General features: G+C 43.1%; 1 protein-coding gene across 4 annotated transcripts in view; it reads right to left on the bottom strand.

Annotated features, from left to right (window-relative positions):
* QSER1 (glutamine and serine rich 1) overlaps window positions 1–23,373 on the bottom strand; it is a 90,520-nt gene that overhangs the window by 6,570 nt on the left and 60,577 nt on the right. For 2 of the 4 annotated variants that reach the window (XM_040328303.1, XM_040328301.1), the window contains exons 4-11: window positions 19,348–22,893; window positions 10,817–11,055; window positions 9,726–9,842; window positions 8,513–8,646; window positions 4,999–5,213; window positions 4,739–4,879; window positions 2,609–2,706; window positions 851–1,000 (exon numbers count right to left, since the gene is read on the bottom strand). In XM_040328303.1, the coding sequence (XP_040184237.1) occupies window positions 851–1,000; window positions 2,609–2,706; window positions 4,739–4,879; window positions 4,999–5,213; window positions 8,513–8,646; window positions 9,726–9,842; window positions 10,817–11,055; window positions 19,348–22,893 (4,640 nt within the window). Of the gene's footprint in view, window positions 1–850; window positions 1,001–2,608; window positions 2,707–4,738; window positions 4,880–4,998; window positions 5,214–8,512; window positions 8,647–9,725; window positions 9,843–10,816; window positions 11,059–19,347; window positions 22,894–23,373 lie in introns of all 4 variants that reach the window. The other 2 variants (XM_040328302.1, XM_040328300.1) reach the window with 1 other exon arrangement.

Consider the following 23,373-nt stretch of genomic DNA (forward strand, 5'->3'; position numbering starts at 1 on the left):
TAAAGTCAGTAAATAAGCTAAAAGAAGCCTCTAAATTGTCTTGAATGTCAGGGAACTAGCATTTTTTATAAGAACACAGTACAAAAATAAAATAACTAATAAATGTATGATTTTGTTAAGCTGCATCATTTACTAGTTTTGTATTGGAAGTGTGACATATCACCCTCCATTACTAATGACCAGCTATATCAAAATAAATATATCAACGTATAATTTAAAACTAACTAAGTGCAAATGTTTTTTGGAGTGGAAAGGGATTAGAACACCAAGTAGGCCTGTGGCCCCAATAGGGAGATTCACCCTCTATTTGTCCCGTTTGCCATCATTAAAAATAAAGGAAAACCCCAAATTTCGGGTTTTCCCCAGAAAAGTAATAGAAGGGAAATCTTCCAATGGGCAAACTCGTTCTGGTGACCTGGGGAAGTCCAAAGGATTCCCTCAATTTGCAGGGACTTACGAAAACTTAAATGAATGGCCAGTCTGTTATCCTTAAAATGTCTGGCCAGTAGGTAGAAGTCATTAAAGGACATCATACCTTCAAATGTCTGACATCAGTAAAGTTTGACAATGACCATTAGTATAGAGGTCAGCCTTCTATTTACACAGTGCATTTATTCACTTGATAACATGACTAGAGATGACCTGTGCCAGGAGAAGCCAGGTGCACTGCAGATAGTATTCAGCTCACAAATGTCATTTCTTTGGCTTAAGGCATTATAAGATTAACTGGGCTTGTAGTATTGGATAAAACTCCTTATTTTTCTGTGCGATTCTCAGGAGTTTTCTTTAGGCAAACAGGCAAGACCACAGTTGCAACTGAAACCCAAAGCAAATCCACATTTTTTTTTACCTGCGACTGCCTTGGAGTTTTCATTGGCCGCATAGTCTTCTTATTGTACCACTTGCCATACACTTTTATTTTAAACACAGGCGTCAATACCGATTTAACTTTCACTTCACGATTAATGGTAGTCATATCTGGGTAGTTTTCCACATAATTCTATAAAGAGAATAAGGGAAAAGAACAAGAAAAAATATACACGTTGATTAACGTCACATTATAATGTAGTTTCCTAAAAAACAAACAAAACAAAAAAAAAACTATACTGATCAAATTTAACAATACATTTGATAACAGAACAATACATAAGCTTTAAAAAAAAAAAAAAAAAAACAACCCATAGTGTAGCATTGAAATAAAAGATGACAATTAAAAAACAGAAATGCACTCACAAAAGGTACACATGTGTAGGGCATGACATAACTTGACATGACATGGGAGTCAGGAAAGTCCAAGGGGCAGTCAGCGAACCACCAGCCTTGGCCATCAACTGGGGATAAAGCGAGCTGAAGATGGAGGAAGCCGCTGTCTCTGCAATCGGTGTTCAACCCAGGACTGGAATTGCCTTACACTGTACATGTTCTAATACTCATACTGTTCTAATAGTCTAGCGCATACCTTAATGGTGTTTCCGATCAACGGGTGGTGGTGCACATCCTTTTGTCGTAAGTCGGGGCGCGTTGCAGAATAACGTCCGACAGCTCTTTTCAAGTTAAAATAATTTTTTTTTTCTAGAAAATTACTTAGAACCCCCAAACATTATATAATTTTTTAGTAGAGACCCTAGAGAATAAAATAGTGGTTGTTGCAATATTTTAAGTTGCACTGTATTTGCGCAGCAGTCTTTTTAAATGCAATTTTTTTGGAAAAAAAAACTAGCCAGTAAAGTTAGCCCATTTTTTTTTTGTATAAATGTAAAAGATTTTACGCCGTGAGAATCGTGAGAGAATCGTGATCTTCATTCTAAGCAAAAAAAACCCGCGATTCTCATTTTGGCCAGAATCGTGCAGCTCTAACACACATACACACAATAGATATATATCTATCTCTAGCTCTCTGTCTTCACTAATAGTCACGCCTCTTGTGTCTGTTTAACTTCAAAAAGAAGTGTCACGGTGGGCTACCAATTGAGAATAAAAGGGTGGGGACGGAGACATGATCTCCAATGCAAAGCTGTGGTCACTGTCCTGTCACTAGGAAGACTGGGGAAATGCTTGTTTACATCAGCATTTACCCCTTCATCACCGTGACACGATCTCCGGTATGCCCGTGGACATATTGTCCGCGGGACCCGCGGTCGGAATCACGGAGCTCGCGCAAGTGCACAATGTCGGCTTCTTAAAGGGGACGTGTATATATAAACGTCCTTTTTGCCTGCCCGTGCCATGCTGCAGACATACGTGCATGCGGCAAGCGGTTAAAATGCATTGTAAAAAAAGAAGAAGAAGGAAAAAGGAGGTTATACGCTAGAGCTGCCCTCACAGCCCTACTACCCTGGGAGAACCCTTGAAATACATTTCCAGGACCTGGGGAACCCCTGCTAAAATCTATTTATCTGAGGTCAAGTAGACTGGTACTATCAAGTAGAGTGAAAACCAGGATTACGCAGACACGATCAGATGAAAGTTCAATCAGCCACAGCAACTTCTGGAGGAACTCCAGGGCTCCATGAAACCATGGCTGAGAATTGCTTCTGTACAGTAACAAAATGACGTGAGCTATTCTACACTATTTTATGATATTAATAAATGCAAGCGTTACCCATACCTTCATTGGCGGTTCCAGCTGCAGCTTTGTAACCACTCTTCGCTTGTGTTCAGTTATCATGCCTTCTATCTTTCTCATATGTGGAAGAAGCACTTCGTCTGAAAGCAAAGCACAACAGCATTGCAGAGTCACATTTATAAAAAAAACTTGAACTATATTGATGTATTACAGTTAAAGCGGGGGTTCACCCTATTAATAAAAAAAAAATAATAATTTTTTCCTCTAGCATACAATGAGGCATAGTAGCGCGAGCTACAGTATGCCTGTATTTATTTTTTTAGTCCGGTACTCACTGTGCAATCCTAGTGAGACGATTCCGACTCCTGGGCGTTCCTATCCAGAGGCAGCATGATTGACGGCCGGCTATGGCGCGTCACGCTTCTCCGGAAATAGCCGAAATAGGACTTGGCGCTTCACGGCGCCTGCGCATAGTCTGTGCGCAGGCGCCGTGAAGAGACGAGACCTACTCCGGCTATCTTCGGGGAGCGTGACGTGCCATAGCCGGCCGTCAATCATGCTGCCTCTGGATAGGAACGCCCATTCCCCGCGGGGAGTCGGAATCGTCTCGCTAGGATTGCACTGTGAGTACCGGACTAAAAAAAATAAATACAGGCATACTGTAGCTCGCGCTACTATGCCTAATTTAATGATGGAAAGTTGTCAATAAGGGTGAACCGCCGCTTTAAGATGGGCAAAACTACAATTCTAAAAGCAGATGTTGGAAGTGAAAGTCGTACCATGCTCTGCCTGCAGCACAGTAATCATCTCTGTACAATGATAAAACAACTGTCCGTTAAAGCAACATGGTGGCCGTCATCAATTTTAGCCTCAACACTTCTGAGTTATATTAAAGAAGTCAAATTCAGCCAAACTAAACAACAAACATATGTATATTCACACTGTAAACATGCAAAAATATAGAGTACTTATCATTTTTCTTGTATTGGCTAAAATGTGTTCAAGTCCTTAAAGGGTCTGAAAATCCTACTGAACTTGACGCCCTGACGACACATGTCTAGGGGCGGAGCCTGAGTATAGACGTCACATCGCGGCCATCTCGAGACTTGTTTGTCTGTATGCTGTTCCAGCTAGCACGGCTCCAAGTGCCATACTTGTGAGTACACCTACCGTTTTTTTTACGTGAATAAATTATCTTAGACAGAGAGAGACGCACTTGATTTTGCCTTCTTTTTTGCATATTACATCCTGTCGGGTAAGGAGATTGAGATTCTGTGGAACCTAAAGAAGGTATCTGGGATAAAAGGCGTTCAAGTGTCCACACCACGCCAGTAATCGTTATCCCCAGATGGAAACACTGCCGATTTTGACTCATGTGAGATGAGCAGCCTGTGATATTAGTGGAGGCAAGCACAAGCATTTTTTGAATATTTGCACCTTGGGTGAATTTATATTTCTGGATCCACTTCAATCAGTCAACAGTTTATTTCTATGAATTTTGATTCACATACATACATTTTTCATATATATGGCGCCCGGGCGAGCAGCGGGTGCGTGCCTCCGGTGGCTCGCCCCTAGTGGCCACAGGGCGAATCAACGCAACATAACGCTGTTTCTCCCAGCTGAGCCATGCTGCCGTAGTAGAACTGCAGCAGCTGGTCAGCAAGTGGTTAAAGAGAAAGTAAACCCTGATGGGTTTTACTTCCTCTTTACGCTGTTGCAACCTGCAAATGAAAAGCATGATGGGCTAGTACGCATCGCATACTAGCCCATTATGTGGCACTTACCTGCAAAAGAATCCAGCGATGTCCCCAGCGTCCATCTACTGTCTTCTCTTCCTTCCGGGACACAGACTCCGGCGCTGTGATTCGCCGGAGCCGTGTGATGTCACTCCCCGCGCAGTGAAGAATTTTGGCAGGTTACAAGTGAAATATCTCCTAAACGGCGCACGTTTAGGAGATATTTCCACTACCTATTGGTAAGCCTTATTCTAGGCTTACCTATAGGTAGAAGTAGTCCACCAAGGTTTACAACCACTTTAAAAAGTTAGATTCAAATGTGTTGCCTACTAACCCCAAACTCAATTCTTTACTTTTCAATGTTTAGAGATATTACATTATTTTTTATCTCCCATAGTGTTAATACAAGTATAAAATAGAATGCATGTCATACCATTGTCTTTTTCAAGATTCGGGACTGTCTCTGCATCTAGCGCAACTCCAACAAGCAGCTCAACGTATCCCTTGAAGGTTTCCTTCATTGTTCTTGTGTTCAAAAATCGAGTTATGATTGGAGGGGGCGGAGGCTCAAACTCTGGAACACAAAGTGAATGGAAGACAATGTTGGGACACAATTTGAAAGATTCAAGTAATCAGCACTGCTCCCAGACTTATACATTCACTGAAAGAGCACCTTGGTGCCCAGCCCCCCACCTTCTTCATCACTCTGCATGTCTGGAGAGGAATCCGACTGTGAAGAGGAGAACTCCTCCTTCCACTGCTTCCTCTTCTTTGGTGGCGGTTCAGCCTTTGTCTTTGGCTGTTTGGCTTTTGGTTTTGCAGTAACAACTTTTGGAGGTGTGGTTTTCGGTGAAGGAGTGTCTGTTGCTGCTTTGTTGGCTGTGCTGACCTTACTGTGAGACGTTCGACTGCAGAAAAATTACAAAAAGAAAGGTTACTATATGTACATTAGAGTGTCTACCTATATTCAAAGCCAACTTCTTCTAGGCCACAATTTGGTACTCTGGAAAAGCACACAGGAATGTCTGCATATAAATAAAATATATAGACTGATTTCTTAAAGTGGTTGTTAACCCACTCCTACAAAATGTATAGAATCCTGCTGCTTCCCCAACAGGAGCTCCTCGCTCTGTTTTTTTTTTAAAATAAAGCTTTTTACTGGATTTCAGAGCGGTTCCCCACCATCATGTCACCGGCTGTCTCCTTTGCCCGGCTGACAGATGCAGAGGGCAGGGCCGAGATTCCCCCACTGACGTCAGCCGTGAGGCGGAGAGGAGAGAGAGCCGGCCAGTCACGTGACCACAATAAGCCTCTTTGAAATACAGTAATGGAGGCATTTTTTAATAAAATAGACAGGAGCTCCTGTCATTAGGGAACCAGATGGATTATGTACATTTTAAACAGTTATGAAGGCAGCAGGAGCAGAGGCGGCAGGACACAGGAGCATATAGCAGGACAGGAGAGCTGCGGCTGATAGAGGCATGTAAACTGACCATGGTGTCAGGGCTCAGCAGACCTGATGAACCCTGGTCAGGTTTACAAAGTAGAGGGCAGAAACTGGCAGGATCAGCCAGGTATTTCAGGTGTTACAGGGGGCCAAGTTATACAGCACAAGCACTGTGCTGTATAAAATACTTTAACCACTTCAATACCAGGCACTTTCGGCCATTCTTGCCCAGGACAATTTTCCCCCAACACTGCACGCAGACTAGATTTTTATCATTTTCTTGCCACAAATGGAGCTTTCTCTTGGTGGTATTTGATCACCTCTGGGGTTTTTATTTTTTGCTAAAAAAAAACTAAAAAAAGACCAACATTGACACTAGTGTTCGGCTCGTGGACGTCATACGATGCCCAGTCAGGATAACAGAACCACTTCCCAGCCGTCATTCTGCATACGGGGGGCGGGAAGTGGTTAAAGGAGCAGGATTCATTTGGGGGGGGGGTTAAACGCTTTTAACAGTCCATGCTCAATGAGAATTCAATGTTTAAAAGCCCTACACCGGCAGATAAAAAAATACACAAATGCAGCTTGGCATTCATTAACAAACCAAAGCAGTTTAAACACCTAGAGGGGTAGGATTGGGAGCCAATCAGGTGTGTTATGTGCAAACGTACTATGAAGGAACAGGCTGATTAGCAGCAGGCAGCAAAGTGAGAAGCGGGGTGAGTTCATCAGTCTGCAGTACTTTCACTGGGAAAGAGAAGACTGGGATTGACTTACTAAAACTGTAGAGTGCAAAATTTGGTGCAGCTCTGCATAGAGACCAATCGGTTTCTACTTTTGTTTTCATCAAAGCTTAATTGAACAAGCTAAAGTTTGAAGCTGATGACGTACATAAGTAGAGGGTGTCCTGTAAAGTATGAGAGGGTGTGGCGGCCTTGGACTGATCCCTCATATGTTGCTAACCCCTGAGTTATACGCGGATGGGCTACCCCTGGCGGGCCTCCCCCCCCTCCCCCCGCTTCAAGGCGTTAGCTCTTGTGCCTGTGGTGTTGTGTATTGTGATGTTGCCTGCTGTCTTATTTGCTTGGTATGACCTCCTTCTCTCAAAAGTGTGCCTTATTAATTACTATCCTTTTTTCTTTTAAGTCGTATTGTGCCTTGTCAACCCGCGTGCTTCTACGTTTTTTTTTTTTTTTTTTTCTTTATATGTAATCAAAGTATTGTTCTGTTCCTACCCAGAATGATTTGTCATGTACCATATTTTCTTTTCCAATAAAGACCAACCTTGTTGTTAAAAAAAAAAAGGTGGAAGCTGCAGCAGATTTTGCACTCTCCAATTTTAGTAAATCAACCCCTGTATTTCTTGCTACAGTTAACAAAAATAAGACAAAGTAGCGTCATCCACCCGTTTGTGTTAAGGGGCTTTGCAAATCTCAGGACAGCAATGGCGACGACAAATCTATTTTTATGGGTATTTGATCTGTGTATTAAGCCATTTGCTTAGGGTTCAGCTTTAACTTCTGTGTTGGCTGAAGTCTTCTATTTAGATAAAAAAAAATTGACACGATAGAGAACTAGGCCACACTTCCCAAATGAGTACTCTTGATTCTTAAAATATATAAACGGATAACTATATAAATCTGTGCAATTCATGACATTTTGGGAGATATTTACTAAAACTGGTGCACTCAGAAGCTGATTGGCTATCATGCACAGCTGTACAAGAGTCTAACTTCAGCTTGTTAAATCTTTGACAATAAAACCTGAAAGCTGAATGGTTTCTATGCAGAAGTTTTAGTAATCCCCCCCTTCCCCCCCCCCGTGTGTCACCCGCTAAGTTTCATTCTCTACATCTGATGGCCATAAGTTATAAATGTGCAGCCTTTATTAAAGCAACAGAAATAAAAATAAAAATCCGTGTCCTGCTAATGCAGTGGAAGAAACATTTCACTGAATTCAATGACGTCAATTCAACTTCTTATTAAGCTATCATTTATTACACTTCCAGTCATATGCAAGACTGTTCAACATGCTTCTGTGCAACCTCCCTTGTATACTCAAATAGCCATGCTGTGGCTACAACGTTCTTAGGCTGCATTCACACCTGAGCGTCGGTCGTTTTTTTCTGGCGTTTTGTCGCGCGTATTCATGCTTATTTGCATACAGCGTCGTCCGCCGTTTTTGTACTTTGACGTTTTTTATTTTAGCCAATAGGAAAAATTATCATCTTTTCATCACTTGTTGCTATGTTGGTAGATATTTTTAATCTTCTGCCTGGGTGAAAAGTTCTATTGATTAAAGCGACGAAACGCCTGTAGCAAACGCTCGTGTCACGCTAGTCGCTTGAATCGAGCGTTTCCATTACTTTCTATGGGAAATGGAAACGCTCAAATACGCCCAATACGCGCGACAAAAAAGGGTCCGGAACTTGTTTGAGCTTCAGGCGATCGGCGTCAGGCGTGCAGATGTGAACCATCTCAATAGGGACTAATGTATTTTTTCCCCTCTAGCGTATTTGAGCGTCGCGCTTCAGGCGACAAAACGCTCAGGTGTGAATGCAGCCTTAGAGAGAAGGGGATGAACTAGAGCCCCCCCCCCCCCCCCCTCCGTTCAGCATATAATGGTGTTTGTACGAAGTCATTTAAAATGCACATTAAAGTATGCATTTTTACATTAAATAAAAGAAAACAGATCTGAAACAATCTAGTGACCATATTCACATTCTTCGTATGTAAATGCATGAAGAGAAAGTACATATACCTTGGAGCGGGTGTTGCCTTTGCTTTGGGTTTCCGGGAGCATACTCTCACATACTCCTTTTTGTTTGCATTCTCCACAAACTTCACATATACTCTCTTATATTTTGTTTTGGCATCTCCAAAGTAACCAAGGTACTAAATAATGGAGAAACAAAAATGAAGAAACACAAGTAAAGCAGTTTATAAAGATTCACTAGAAAAGATTTCAACTATTCAGCACAGCCAAAATTATCTGTCAGAGAGATACCGTTACTTTGGCAATTCATGGCAAACCCAGTTGCTTTTTTTTTTTTTTTTTTTACGAAAAACACCACATCCCTGTGGAAGTATTCCAGTTTGTCTAAGCACTGGTGGAGATGCTTAGATGGGGGGAAACATTGCGGCACCTGGCCCGACAGTGTTCGGGTCTGAGAATTAATGGCTCTCTATTAGCAACAGTGGCGGTGCGTCCATAGAGGGCGCAGGAGCACCGTCCCCTCTCACTCCTGCACCGGCACTGAAAAACAATACATAGATTGATGCATTGCATGAACCTATGTATTGTCGCCGCTGCCACCCACTATTCAGATGGCCGCCCCCCCGGTGGGCACGGCCCCCCAACGGCAGCTGGTTGGCTTTGGAAGTGCCCATCAGAGCCAGCGGCTGTAAATCGGCTTCCAAATAGTTAACCAAGGGACGCACGGGGGGTGGCGGCAATTGATGGGCACAGTGGCGCTGCAATTGATTTTTATTTTTTTTTTCGTTTGTTTGCTCCCCCAAAAAATTTTGAGCACCAGTCGCCACTGATAAGCGAGGTCTCTGGTAGTGCATGGTGGCGGCGAGGCAGCACATTAACAAAACATGCACCTCCTGCTCTAAAGTACACAATGCATACGGTAATGCATTCTCATTGCCTGTGGTGCCCTGCAATGCTTTTGCGTCAGAGGTGTGTTGCCTTAGTTCATTTGTGTGCCATTGAACGTAAATGGCACCACAACATGCTTATACAACTGACTGACACGAATGGGCCCTAGCTGTTTATTTATTGTAATTTAATCTGATCACTTGGTAAAATACAACATTATAATCTATATAATCAATACAATTTAGTTAAGGAAAACAAGAAAACAGAGTAATACAATTTGGTTCGGGAAAGTTGCAGATATAGATTGGATAAAATCAAATAACACATGAGAGCTACGATGGCGCCGGTCTGTACTAGACATACAACTTACACTGTTTGTGGCAGCGAAGGTCCTCTGTTCATCTCTAATTTCAGGGATAAATTTCTGCAGCAGGGCCTTTTGGACTTTCCAAATAGCCGGAGGTTCCTTGCCAGTAAGCAATGCTTCCTGAAATCACAGAAAGAGGAGAGATGAGACTTACAGCTCCAAGATTTCCAAAATGTAGCCCAATAAGTATTTATTTGAAATTTGGTGGTATAACCCATCTCAGTACATAGTGCGGACATAAAAAAAAAAATTCAATTTCGCTCTGTTGCTGTTCTACACACTGAAGACAAAAGGGCATTGGGGATAACCAAATACAATAAAAAGAAAAAAACAAACGAATAATTCTATGCCGGCTTGTTAGGTCTGGGTGTAGTTCCTAACCATCTGACGCCTATAATCTTTATATTGATGTTCCTCAAATTGCGTGTTTTGGATACATTAATAAATGTTGTACGGTAGAACTAGCAGCCCTCACGTACCGATAAAGGGGTTGTAAAGGTACAATAGCTTCCTTTACCTTAGTGCAGTCCTCCTTCCATTTTGATTTTTAATGTCCTTATTTCTTCTGAGAAATCCTCACTTCCTGTTCCTCTGTCTGTAACTCCACACAGTAATGCGAGGCTTTCTCCCTGGTGTGGAGTATCGTGCTCGCCCCCTCCCTTGGACTACAGGAGAGTCAGGATGCTCTCTACGTTGCAGATAAAGGAGCTGTGTGTTAGTGGGTGCCGTGACTCTCCTGTAGTCCAAGGGAGGGGGCGAGCATGACACTCCACACCAGGGAGAAGGCCTTGCATTACTGTGTGGAGTTAAATACAGAAGAACAGGAAGTGAGGATTTAACATGAACAGGAAGTGAGGACATTTAAAAGCAAAATGGAAGGATGAGGTAAGTGAAGGAGGACTGCACTAAGGTAAAGGAAGCCATTTAGGGAAAAAAGAAATAAATAAAACATTGTACCTATACAATCCCTTTAACTCTGATAATGCTGCATCCAACAATTCTAACAAGCCAGAGCCAGTTAGCAAGTTTCCACATCACGTACGAGAACTTAAGCAAAATAAATAATGGATTGCATCAGTGTTTTGAAAACTTACTTTGAGCATTTCTATATCTTCAATCTTCACCACAAACTCATCTCTCTCCCGATAAACACCCTCTCCTCCACTTTCTGTGCCCTCGTCATCAGTGTATCCTTCGACTGCAATAGACTCCTGTGATTTAGCCAGTGGTTCAGCCAGGATCGGCTCGCTGGGGACCTCTTTCAATGTATCCTGGGTGTTCTTGGGGGAGGCCACAGGTTGAGAATCTGGCTTCGGTGTAGAAGCTGCTTGCTCTGCTTTTTGAATATAATAAAAAAAAAAAAAAAAAAAAATGTATGATTAGAAAAATTAACTCAGATGCGTTTCCACTTGCTGTGGAGCAAGTCCCATCATCTTCTCCTAGAACAGATATTTGCCTTGTGCTAATATTTTCTTGGCTCCGTTCCCTGGAAGGATTAACTTAGAAGATTATACTTGATTTATGGGTACCCCTGACAAGTCAGAGAACTTATTACCGGTATTAGAATTATTCAGCAGCAGTATTTAAACAACACAGCCTTCTCCTCATGTCACACTGTGATATACATGTCAACAAAGGCATTCCTCCTCTTAAAAGCAATAAATTATGGCCACCAAGGAGTTTAAAAGAAAGGAAAAAAAAAAAAAACTGATTATACAAAGCGGAATGAACTAGGCCGTCTTAAAGCAAACCAGTTACAAACTAACTTGCATTACCTCCAGTATCACCTTCCTTAAAGAGATTGTGTGACCTACTGAAAAACTGCATGTAAAAGCACTGAAAAATCAAGCATGAAGCCAAGCATGTAGGATCATTTTCCCTGGCAAAAACTTTTCATTATCGATCTGCAATGTGCCTCTGTACTTGCCAAGGAACAGATACTACAGAAAGTGTCAATTCTATAGCACATGCACCTCCCCCTCCTAAGTCGGAGCCCCGTCCTTTTCAGTGTTTAAAGCGGTGGTTCACCCTCTTTTACAACTTACTATCAATTCAACTGCTCTGCAAAGACAATGCCCATACGTGTTTTTTTTTTTTTTTTTGCGTGCTCCTTACCCGTTTGCAGGTCGATGTTTCCATCTGTCAATCAATATCTCCCGCGGGGAATGGGCGTGTACGTCCATTCTCCCCCGTCCTGTCAATCGAATTCAGGAACTCCTCCGTCCACGCGCTGTGCTGTAATCGCGCGACATCTCGTCTGCACAACGGGGCGTGAACTTCTTACGCCGGCCGTTGTTATGGCAACCATGTAGTGTTGACGGCGACGCTCGCCGTCAACACTGCACATGCGCGGGATCGATGGGGGAATGCTGGGAGGCCAGCATTCGCCCGATCCCGGAAGAAGACCTGTCGGCTTCAATATGCCCACAGCTAAGATGGAAACATCCATCGGAGCAAAATCTAATATATAATTTAATGAAATACAGCGCATCAGATGGCTGAACGTGTGGGACACCCTGTCAGTGCGCGAGTACAGGTAAGAGCCGCAGATTAGAGCAAAAAAAAAAAAAAAACAACGATATCCCGCGGAACCCCCGCTTTAATTAGGATTTGTGCCAGCAACTCCTCAAATTGAAGCACCTCATCCCATATATGCATAAAAAGAGAGGGAAAGGGTACCTAGGAACCCTGGGACTTTGAAGCGGTGCTAATGAAGTGTAACAAGACACCAATTATAAAAATAGTAGATTTTAAATTTTTTATAATTGGTGTCTTGTTACACTTCATTAGCACCGCTTCAAAGTCCCAGGGTTCCTAGGTACCCTTTCCCTCTTTTCTTTTTATTTCTGATCCAGGGCAAACAGAGTTTTGTGGTTGCAGTGCCCAGGAGGAACCCAAAAAGGTGACCCTGGTTAAGAATCACTGAGCTAGAATGTTGCTAAATACAAAACTGCCACTAAACCCTGCAGACATTAGGAAGCCCCACAAAACAATTCAGATCTCAGTGCCTCATTGGAGTGCAGAAGTGGGCAGAATCAGGACATTCTGTTTTGGACACTAGGTTACCACAAACTTGCTGCTGCAAAAAAACAAAAGACATAAAATACAACACAAAATATAACCAAAAAGGAAACAAAAATAATTTCCCATTAGAAATGTTATCAAGGCAAACAATAGATGATTCGATTTTCTTTTTTTCCATGGAAATTACTTGACTGTGGTTTGTGGTTATAGCCATCAGCAGTATTCGCATGTAAAAAAATCCAACAGGCTGGTTGTACCCATTTGGATCGATGGACTGACTTGGGTACAACCAGCATGTCCATAGATGATCACATCTGGGCCAGGCCCTGCTGAACTGGGCGAGATTTAATCCATCTATGACCAGCCTAACCAGTACAATTTGCTACTGTGTCTAGAGTTCAGCCTTAAAGCGGGAGTTCACCCGAAAAAAAAATTTAACCTTAGATTAATGCTCATTTTGTCAAGGGGAATCGGGTAGTTTTTTTAAAATCTAAGCAGTACTTACCGTTTTAGAGAGCGATCTTCTCCGCCGCTTCCGGGTATGGTCTTCGGGGCTGGGCGTTCCTATTTAATTGACAGTCTTCCGTCAGGCTTCCGACGGTCGCATACGTCACGAGTAGCCGAAAGAAGCCGAACGTCGGTGCGGCTCTATACGGCGCCTGCGCACCGACGTTCGGCTACTTTCGGAAAATCGTGACGCGATGGATGCGACCGTCGGAAGCCTGACGGAAGACTGTCAATCAAATAGGAACGCCCAGTCCCGAAGACCATACCCGGAAGCGGCGGAGAAGATTGCTCTCTAAAACGGTAAGTACGGCTTAGATTTTTTTTTAAAAAACTACCCGATTCCCCTTGACAAAATGAGCATCAATCAAAGGTTAAAAATTAACTTTTCGGGTGAACCTCCACTTTAAAAAAGGACCCATTCACACTATGGTGCATTAACACAAGTTTGTCAATGCAACACATTATTGTGCATGAAAATGTGCAATGTTAAAGCAAAGGATGCCAAATACAAATCCTGAATAAAGGTCCTACCTATAAAGATAGACACATTTTTACCTCTCTCTCGCTGCCTGTGACCCCAACACCACTCGAGAGAGCTCACCTCCTCAAGTTTGTACAGAAACCAACACTTTTGGGAGTGTTAAACCCCTGGTACTGCATAGATCTCAGTGGTTTATATTTCTGACCCCTGTGTTACTATGCCACGTTTACTTCTAAAATTGCATAAAAAGAAGTTCACTCTACCATAGAGCTGCACGATTCTGGTCAAAATGAGAATCACGATTCTTTTGCTTAGACCAGGAGTCTCCAAACTTTCTGAACAAAGGGCCGGAATACTGTCCTCCAGACTTTAAGAGGGCCGGACTGTGGCCATTAGACGTACAAAATCCCCCATCATTGGTGTCATTGGACCCCATCATTGGGAGAAATTCTGCCCCATCACTGGGAGGAATTCTGCCCCATCACTGGGAGGAATTCTGCCCCATCATTGGGAGAAATTCTGCCCCATCACTGGGAGGAATTCTGCCCCATCATTGGGAGGAATTCTTCCCTATCATTGGTGTCATTGGAAGGAATTCTGCCCCATCATTGGGAGGAATTCTGCCCTATCATTGGTGTTATTGGGAGGAATTCTGCCCCATCATTGGGAGGAATTTTTCCCCATCATTGGGAGGAATTCTGCCCCATCGCTGGGAGGAATTCTGCCCCATCATTGGGAGGAATTCTTCCCTATCATTGGTGTCATTGGGAGGAATTCTTCCCTATCATTGGTGTCATTGGAAGGAATTCTGCCCCATCATTGGGAGGAATCCTGCCCTATCATTGGTGTTATTGGGAGAAATTCTGCCCCATCATTGGGAGAAATTTTTCCCCATCATTGGGAGGAATTCTGCCCCATCATTGGGGGTAATTCTGCCCCATCATTGGGAGGAATTCTGCCCCATCATTGGGAGGAATTCTGCCCCATCATTGGGAGGAATTCTGCCCCATCATTGGGAGGAATTCTGCCCCATCATTGGGAGGACTTCTGCCCTATTATTGGGAGGAATTCTGCCCCATCATTGGGAGGAATTTTGCCCCATCATTGGTGTCTTCGGGAGGAATTCTGCCCCATCATTGGGGTCATTGGGAGGAATTCTGCCCCATCATTGGTACCAATGAATAAAAAAGCACCCCAAGGGCCGGATAAAATCAAGCAAGGGGCCACATGTGGCCCCCGGGCCGCAGTTTGGAGACCACTGGCTTAGACTAAAGATCACGATTCTCAAAAAAACTGAATGCCAGAACCCCCCCCCCCCCCCCCCAATAAATAAACCTGTGATTTATCTGAAAATATGAATATATAAAAAACAGACCAGTGATATGTCTAATGTTAAAGACCATACAACTCCTATGAAAAAATAAGAATCAAACTTGATTCTGCTTTTTTTCATAGGAGTTATATGGTCTTTAACATTCTAGACATATCATTGGTCTTTTTTATACATCAGAAGCAGTACCGCCAGCAACCATTGGGTGGCACATGGATACACACAGTTGTACAGAACTGCGAGAAAGATTAATACATCAGAAGCAGTACCGCAGGCAACCACTGGGTGGCACATGGATACACAGTACAGATCTGCAAGAGAAGCCCAGGCATCCACCCAGTGGCGCAGGCTGCTGACGTCGGTTCCGATATCGGCGCCATTTGCGTTTCACGCTGGTTACGTGAAACCGGCCGTCAAACAGAAGAATCTGGGGAGATCGCGGGCGGGGAGAATCGAGATCGCGATTCTCTGCGCGATTAATCGTGCAGCTCTACTCTACCACTAAAATCTCTAAATCTACAGGTATCCACGCTCTAAGACTAACCTATCTAGCCTTGTAATGAAGAAAAAGCTATACATACCTTTTCTTTAAGCCACGCTGGTCTGATCCAACACTAAGCTGTCAGCGGCGGCGTTTGCAGAGGAGGAAGCCGACAACGGAAGCCCCATAGTAAGTCTATGGGTGACGTCACTTCCCGGATGTTGTTGGCTGTGTCCTCTGCAGAGCTTCCACTGCTGAAGACCAGAGCAGCTTCAAAAAAGGCAAGTATAGCGATTTCTTCTTTACAGGGCTAGATAGGTTAGTCTTAGATCATTGATACCTATAGATTTAGGCATTCTTTGAATGCGGCTTATTTGGGAGATTCTACCCAACAGAAATGTTTGAGAGTCTGGACACCTGTGTCTTCATCCAGCAACAACAAAGTGTATGCAGCTTGGGATGCATTGGCCATTTATTCAGTATCAGGGATCCTCAAACTACGGCCCTCCAGCTGTTGTAGAACTACACGTCCCATGAGGCATTGTAACACACGGACATTCACAGACATGACTAGGCATGATGGGAATTGTAGTTCCTGATCAACTGGAGGGGCGTAGTTTGAAGACCCATAGAGTAGATCATTCAGGTCAGTCATTAATACATATAAAGGCAAACAATTAACTTTTAATGTTCACACTTAACCATGAGAAATGTGAAAATATCTCCATAACCAATTCCACAATTACCATGCTTAGAAACCATATGTAGTGGATAAAATCGATCAAGTTTTTAGCCATTGTTATAATAGAAGGGTATGTCCTTAGTGGCTGTAAAAAGCGGATTTAGCGAAGGTCTATAGTGACATTGGTTTCCTAACCAACAAAATACCAGTGGTACTATAGAATGTGGTTTAACTACCCAACAGGGAGCTTTTCTAATCTCTTGAACAAAGCAAGAAAGGAAACGGCAACCAAGACTAAACATTTGAGCTGTAATGCTAAAAATACTATTAAAAAAGCACAGTAAAGTGTATTTCAAGGAGTCTGCATTTGGAATTCTAGCCAACACTTTATCACAACATTTTCACAAGCTTGATTTCCCATTTAGTATTATAGTGACCATGAGTTTTATTCCTAAGTAGCGTCTTTAATCAACATTTCATGTTCTTTAAAGTGGATGTAAACCCAAAAATTTTTGATGTCACAATGTACAGTATAAGATTTCCTATCATCTGTACCCAGTCTTGCCACACAGAGTTAATCCAGCTCTGAGCAATCCTCTTATTGTTCAGTGAAATAAAACGGACTTACAGAGAAAAACCGTAGTCCAGGGATCCTCAAACTACGGCCCTCCAGCTGTTGCGGAACTACAAATCCCATGAGGCATTGCAAAACTCGGACATTCACAGACATCGCTAGGCATGATGGGAATTGAAGTTCCTGAACAACTGGAGGGCGGTGGTTTGAAGACCCATGCCTTAGTCCGTTCCGCCCCCTTGCTGTGAGTGACAGGTTATTTACATATCTCATGCACTAGCCTGGAGACGGGCATTATTTTTTATTTCCCACCCCCCACTCCTTTTCTGAAGTCATGTGGTTACTTTTATGGATTTTGACTGGATGTTAGTGATCATAGCAGAATTTAGTGTAAGGAATACACAGGAGAAAATGCATGTTGACAAGGGGAGTGTGGAGGTGGGCGGGGAGTCTACTGACATCACAACTCCACCCACCGAGCTCCAGACAACAGATCCACCCACAGAATCTGCAGTTTTTCAGTTCTTATAACAGACAGAGGGGAGACATTTGACAGGTAAGGATACATGCAGGAGGCATCTATATCCTTATAGATCAGCACTATGGCAGTAGTTTAGAAAGGATGAGAGTGGCTTTACATCCACTTTAAGTCTAAGTTTATACTTGAGCTTCTTCGAGCATTTTTGTATGGCATTTGTATACATATTTTGGGCTTGAGCGCTTTTGTTTTGACCAACCGAATGCTAGTTATTAGGAGAAGTAACACATTTTGCAAGCGCTTACACTGAAGTCTAGTGACCAGAAAAACACACAACTCTGCCCCAAAGAAGCTTGTGTACTTTTCTGAGCAACAAGCTTCAAAACATGACCATCAGGTGAGCACAGGCACCAAAGCATACAAAAGGAATCCTCATGTCGAGCATTGATGCATTTTCAGTGGCGGAGTGAAACAGTTGAGATAATTAGGCTGGCATTGTGGGAAAGAAAAATAAAACCTAACTACTTTGTACTAGTCGGTGTTCTATCAGAATATAGATACCCATCAGAAAATGCAACCGTAGCAACGTTCTTGGTACACCCGCATTTGTCCGCAGTAAGACTACAGTCAGAAGGTGACAAGCGGACATCTTTTTACACCCACCAACGTCTTGCATTTCACACTTTCTATCAGTAAACTCTGCTTATATAGTGAAATACAGTATTTGGAAGTCTGACAACGTTTTGATGTTGAATTTTAAAAGCATTGGCAAGCCTGCTGATCTCTCAGGTTTGATAATCTGACAGAACACCAATTTCAAAATTCATCATCAAAACAGTTTGACGGATTTTAAAATACCATATTTTACTATATATGCAGAAATAACTGGTAAAAAGAAGTGTAAAATGCAAGACTTTGATGGGTTAAAAAGAGGTCCGCTTGCCGCCTTCTGACTGTAGGCTTACTGCAGGTGAGTGTTGGTGTACCAAGATGGGTGCAAAGGAACGTCACTTCCGTTACATTTTCTGATGGGTAACTGTATTCTGATAGAACACCGGCAACAATATGGCTTGTGAATGGTAAATATAGACAGACAAAAGGTTTTCGAAAACAAACATGGCATACATGGGGCCTACATGTACATACAGTCATGGGAAAAAATATTGGCACCCCTACATTTGTCACATTATGCACCACATCGCCCAGAAAATTGTTGCAATTACAAATGTTTAGGCATTCTCATTTATTTTGTATTGTATTGGTATGACAAAAAAAGTGGAGAAAAACCTAAATCTGACACATTCCACGCAAAACTTCAAATGCAGGGGTGCCAATATACACTAAGGCATTATGGTAGTAAACTGCACTTTTGACCTTTAGTTATGGGTAAGCATATAATAAAAGCCTACCTGTGGGTAAAATGAATATCTACTAAACGTGCACCGTTTAGGAGATATTCGATTGTTTTGCAGCCAATGTCATCGAAGCATGTGCGCTGCGCTCTGAATTGAGGGCACGGTGAACGGGTCTTCAATCAGAGCTCTGTGACATGGCTCCAATGCGCATGTGCGGTAGTGACATCATGGCTCGGCTGGAGCCTATGAACTTGGAAGGAAGACCAGGTGAAGATGGATTCCCTGTCAGTGGTGACAGCGTGCTGATGGAGGGCTTTTTTTTTTTTTTTTGGCAAGTCTGTCATAACATATTATGCCATTACCTTGCAGGGGGGACATAATTAGTTTTCTATGAACTTACTATTGGTTTAACATTGAAGATTATAGAATCCATTCTAAGACTGGCCATAGATGGATACTTTATTCAAATCAGCCAGCATTTAAAAAAAAAAAAAAACGGATCGTCTCATTAACACTGTGCAGCAGTCCATCCTCAAAATTTCACAGCATAAGTACTGAAACCATTCTAAGAAAAAAAAACTACGTCCATATGCTGGCAGTGGGTCCACTTTAAAATAAGGCTTTCAGTTTGAATATGTCTGCTGTCTAAAATACATGCCATATTTTCTACTGGTACAATAAGTTGACATTTAGCCTACAAAAAGAAATCTTACCTGTTTTATTCCTTTTCTCTCCATTCTCATCTAAGGCGGACAATGCGGTGGAGATACTTTTCTGCAGATCATTATTGCCTCTAACAGAATCGTCGTCGTCGTCAGAAGAGAATGAGGGCAGGGCCTCTAAATTCTTTTTGACCTCCTCCTCAGGCTTTTTAGGAGGAGAACTGCCAACCTCAGAAACCACAGGAGCAGGAGGAGGAGTCTGAGAAACAGGACCTGGGCAGGGGGACTTTACCGCTGGGGTACATGGCCTTCGAATTCTGTTGGGAACACGCACAGCAGGAGCAGAAAACTGCTGTTTTGGTCCGGTCTTTAGAAAGTCTAAGAAAGAGGCAATGAAACCAGTCTTAACTTCTGGCTGTTTCTCCTCCACCTCCTTAATTTTTTGTCTCATCCTCTCCTGATTCTGGTAGGTATCATAATACCCTTCAGAAACGTGTGAGGAAAATTGCACATCTGGGCCTTTAAGCATGGGACGTTTCATTTGTACATTCCTTTTCACTTGTTTGAGATTTGCATTTTCATCCTCAGCAAACTGCTTAATTGGCATCTTATCCTTCACCTTATTCTTTTGAAAGCCATCTTGTGCCAAGTCTTGACAGCTTTCGTCCATTTGGCCACTGCTCCCTTGAGGGTCAATATTCGACATATGCTGACTTGGACTCTGCAGCTGTCCAACAACTGTTGCATTTTCATCTTGGCCCATGATAAAGTCTCCTCCTGATGTAGTGTCCTCCTCATTAAGGCTCTTGGTACCACCCATGAACTCTGAATCTCTTCCATCATTAGAAACATCTTTAGTGTCCTTAGATTCTTGCTTCTTATTCACATCAGAATTCTTCTCGTGGTCATCTTGGCTGGACCCTAGCACTGGTGAACCCATGCCACTTGGCAAGTCTTGATCCAAAGGTTGAATGCGATTCTGATCAATACTAACATTTTTGGAATGAGGTGTAGATACAGTAGAAAGGTTTATTGCGGTTTGGCCACCATTTAAAGATAAAGTGTTCAGGTTCTGTTGTGGCTTTGAAGCGGTGAAATTTGTAGGCATGTTCCTTATATTTAAGGACTGAAAACGAGATTTGGAGTCCTCAGATTTGACAGACATATTTTCATCGGAAGAGGACTTGGCAAACTCTTGAGCTGCTGTAGCCGCTAGAATGTCATCAACATGAGACAAAAAGTTGCGTTCATCGCCTAGCAGCATGGTTTCTGAGAAACACATTGGGTTTAGGGAATCAAACTGATTCTTTGAGTCTATCCGAGCTCTCTGGCCTTGCAAGTGTTGCTGCAAGTGTTTTCCATCGGAAGTGTCCATTTTGACTACATCAGAGCCTTGAGAGTGAAGCGATTGCTGAGGCTGCCCTCCATTGCTTTGGATAATGTGTTCATCCATTTGAAGGAACTGATGCGTTACCTGCTGAGGGCTCTGGATTCGTTGCATTGGAGCAGGTGACTTTGCTTGAGCCAAGGTGGACTGCAAAATAGACTGCTGAAACATCTGCAAGTCTGAATCTAGAAGTACCTGTGCACCCGGTAGCTGTAGATGCTGAGGATGCCTCAATACAGCCTGAAGTTGAGGGGATGTACTTGGCTGCTCAGGATGTTTTGCTTCATGCACTTTATGCATCATGTTATGCTGCTGACTTAAGTCTTTAGGACTTACTTGTGTGGGCTGTGCCAAGTCTGTTGACTTTGTAGCATCATGGCCAGTTGGATTATTTATATGGCCAATATGCTGTGACATGTGTCCTGTAGGGCTTAACATTCGCTCATCTTTTTTAGGTCCTTGCATGCCAAGAACTTGGTCTTCAATGCGAGAATTGCTTTTGATAACACTTTGTGAATATCGATCATCAGCCTTTGAAACACTATATACCGACTCTTGGGTATCCATTTCCCCCTCACTTAGCCCCGATGTAGTGGATTCCATATTAGTTTGCTGCTGTAATGCCTGCAAATCCTGAATCTGAAACTTGTCCTCTTGCTTTACAGATGCGTAGAGGTTAGTGTCAGACTTCCTCTTCACATAGGCCTTGGAGTCTGCAGATGTTCGGTTTTGCAAGGTTTGTGAGTGACTTGGAGATGCAAATGAGGGTGATGGAACGGTCGGCAAAAATTTCTGAGACTGTGGAGAAGTTGAGTCCTGTGTATTCTGGGATGAATGCATAGAAATGTAATTCTGAGTTGGGCTTGAGGCAGACATAGTTTGCCCACGAGAGGAAGGAGAGAATGGAAGAGATGGGGATGCTAGTGGTAGGTTCTGTCCTGAATTATAACTATCTGAAGGACTTACTGGTGACATCACTTGTGATTGAGATGAATAGCTAACTTGCGATTGACTGACCGGAGTTAAACCCTGAGTGTTACTGGAAGAATAACTTTGCGTCTGGCTAGCTGAAGACAGTTCTCGCGTTTGGTCAGAGTAGTTCTCACTTGAAACTGAAGACAGCGCAAGTGGCTGCTGATCTGATGAGTAACTTAGTGTCTGGCTGTTGGAGGTTATGGTTTGCGATTGGCTTGAGTATGCGGTCAGTGGTTTGTACAATGGAGGCAGCTTTTCCGATTTGATTGTTGAAAACACTTGTGATTGACTAGCAGATGGTAGGTTTGGGGACTGTATTGAAACATAGATGGGGGACTGGCTTACAGGCAGAAGACTACTTAACTGTGCTGTGGAAAAGGCTTGTGCTTGGCTTGAAATGACTGAACTCTGGCTTTGAGGAGGCTTTGTATAGCTTTGGGTTTGTCCAGGAGAAGAAACGCTCTGAGATTTTGGAGTTTTTGATGACCTTGGAGGTGCCTTTGTTGGGCAGTTTTTTGCTTTTGTAGAGGAGGGTGGGAAACCTGGAGACGGTATGGCAGATGGGTATGACTGAGATAACTCCACAGAAACTTGAGGGGTTTTCTGCACTGGTCCACCATTGCTCACCTGAGTAAGAGCTCCAAGTGGAGCACATAAAAGAGCAGACTGTCTCGCTGCGTCAGCTCCTGTTGCACTTAAGTAATTCGGCAAGGAATGCTGAGTACCAGAAAGCTGTGCCTGTACAGACTGTGTACTTGAAGGCCTCTGATGGTGTTTAATAACACTACATTCCCTCTGAAGTGCTCTTTCTATGGATGCAGTAGAACCAGTAAAGACCGATGTACTGTATGGCTGAGCTGTCTGTTGTGTCCCCCCAAGTGCTGTCGGCAATAAACTGAACTGGGGTTGCATGAGATGTGGCGCAGATTCCTGTGCAGACCGATATGTTGATGACTGCGGTATGCTGGTACTCAGCACTGCACTGCCCAGACGCTCAAAAGTCAAGGGAGTCTGTGAGGTCTTGATCGACAGCAAAGGATCATGGTGTGAAAGTAGACCATTGGTAGTAGCACTGAAAGTCCCATCCTGAAGACTTAAAGATGGAGTTGTGGCAAAGTTTCTAGAGCTGAATGTGTTTGGATGCTGATAGGCTGAGAGCGCAGAAGTTGGAAATGTTCCAGACGTTTGAAGGGCTCCAGTTACAAACAACTCTGTTGCCGCTGAGGAATGCATACCTGGGGGGGGGGGGAATAAAAATGGTCTCATAAGAAAATGAAATACCAAAAGCACTTGCATGTTATATAGGCAATGTCTACACAATCTATGCCACAAAGATTATCTGTGATTAATCAATTACTTCTGCAATCTAATCGCACGGACATCTGAATCAGTGTCCTCTGGGTAATCGTGTGTCTACACTTAATGGATCACACAATAAAGCAATCGTAGAGGATCAATCAAGGAAGAAAACAGGTTAAACTTCGGTAACCAAGAATCATTACAGACTAGAGGTCGACAGATATGGGTTTTTCTCTGGCCGATGCCGATATTTAGAAATCTGGCCGGCAGATGGCCGATATTATGATGCCGATTTTTGCGGCCGATATTTTAGGCCGATTTTTTCTTTGGTGGCACTGGCTCGTGGCACTGGAAGATGGCACTAGCAGAAGGCACTTATTGGCACTGGCAGGTTGCACTGGATGGCACTGAAAGAT

This window comes from Rana temporaria, chromosome 11 (genome assembly GCF_905171775.1).
Source record: "Rana temporaria chromosome 11, aRanTem1.1, whole genome shotgun sequence".
NCBI lineage: Eukaryota > Metazoa > Chordata > Amphibia > Anura > Ranidae > Rana > Rana temporaria.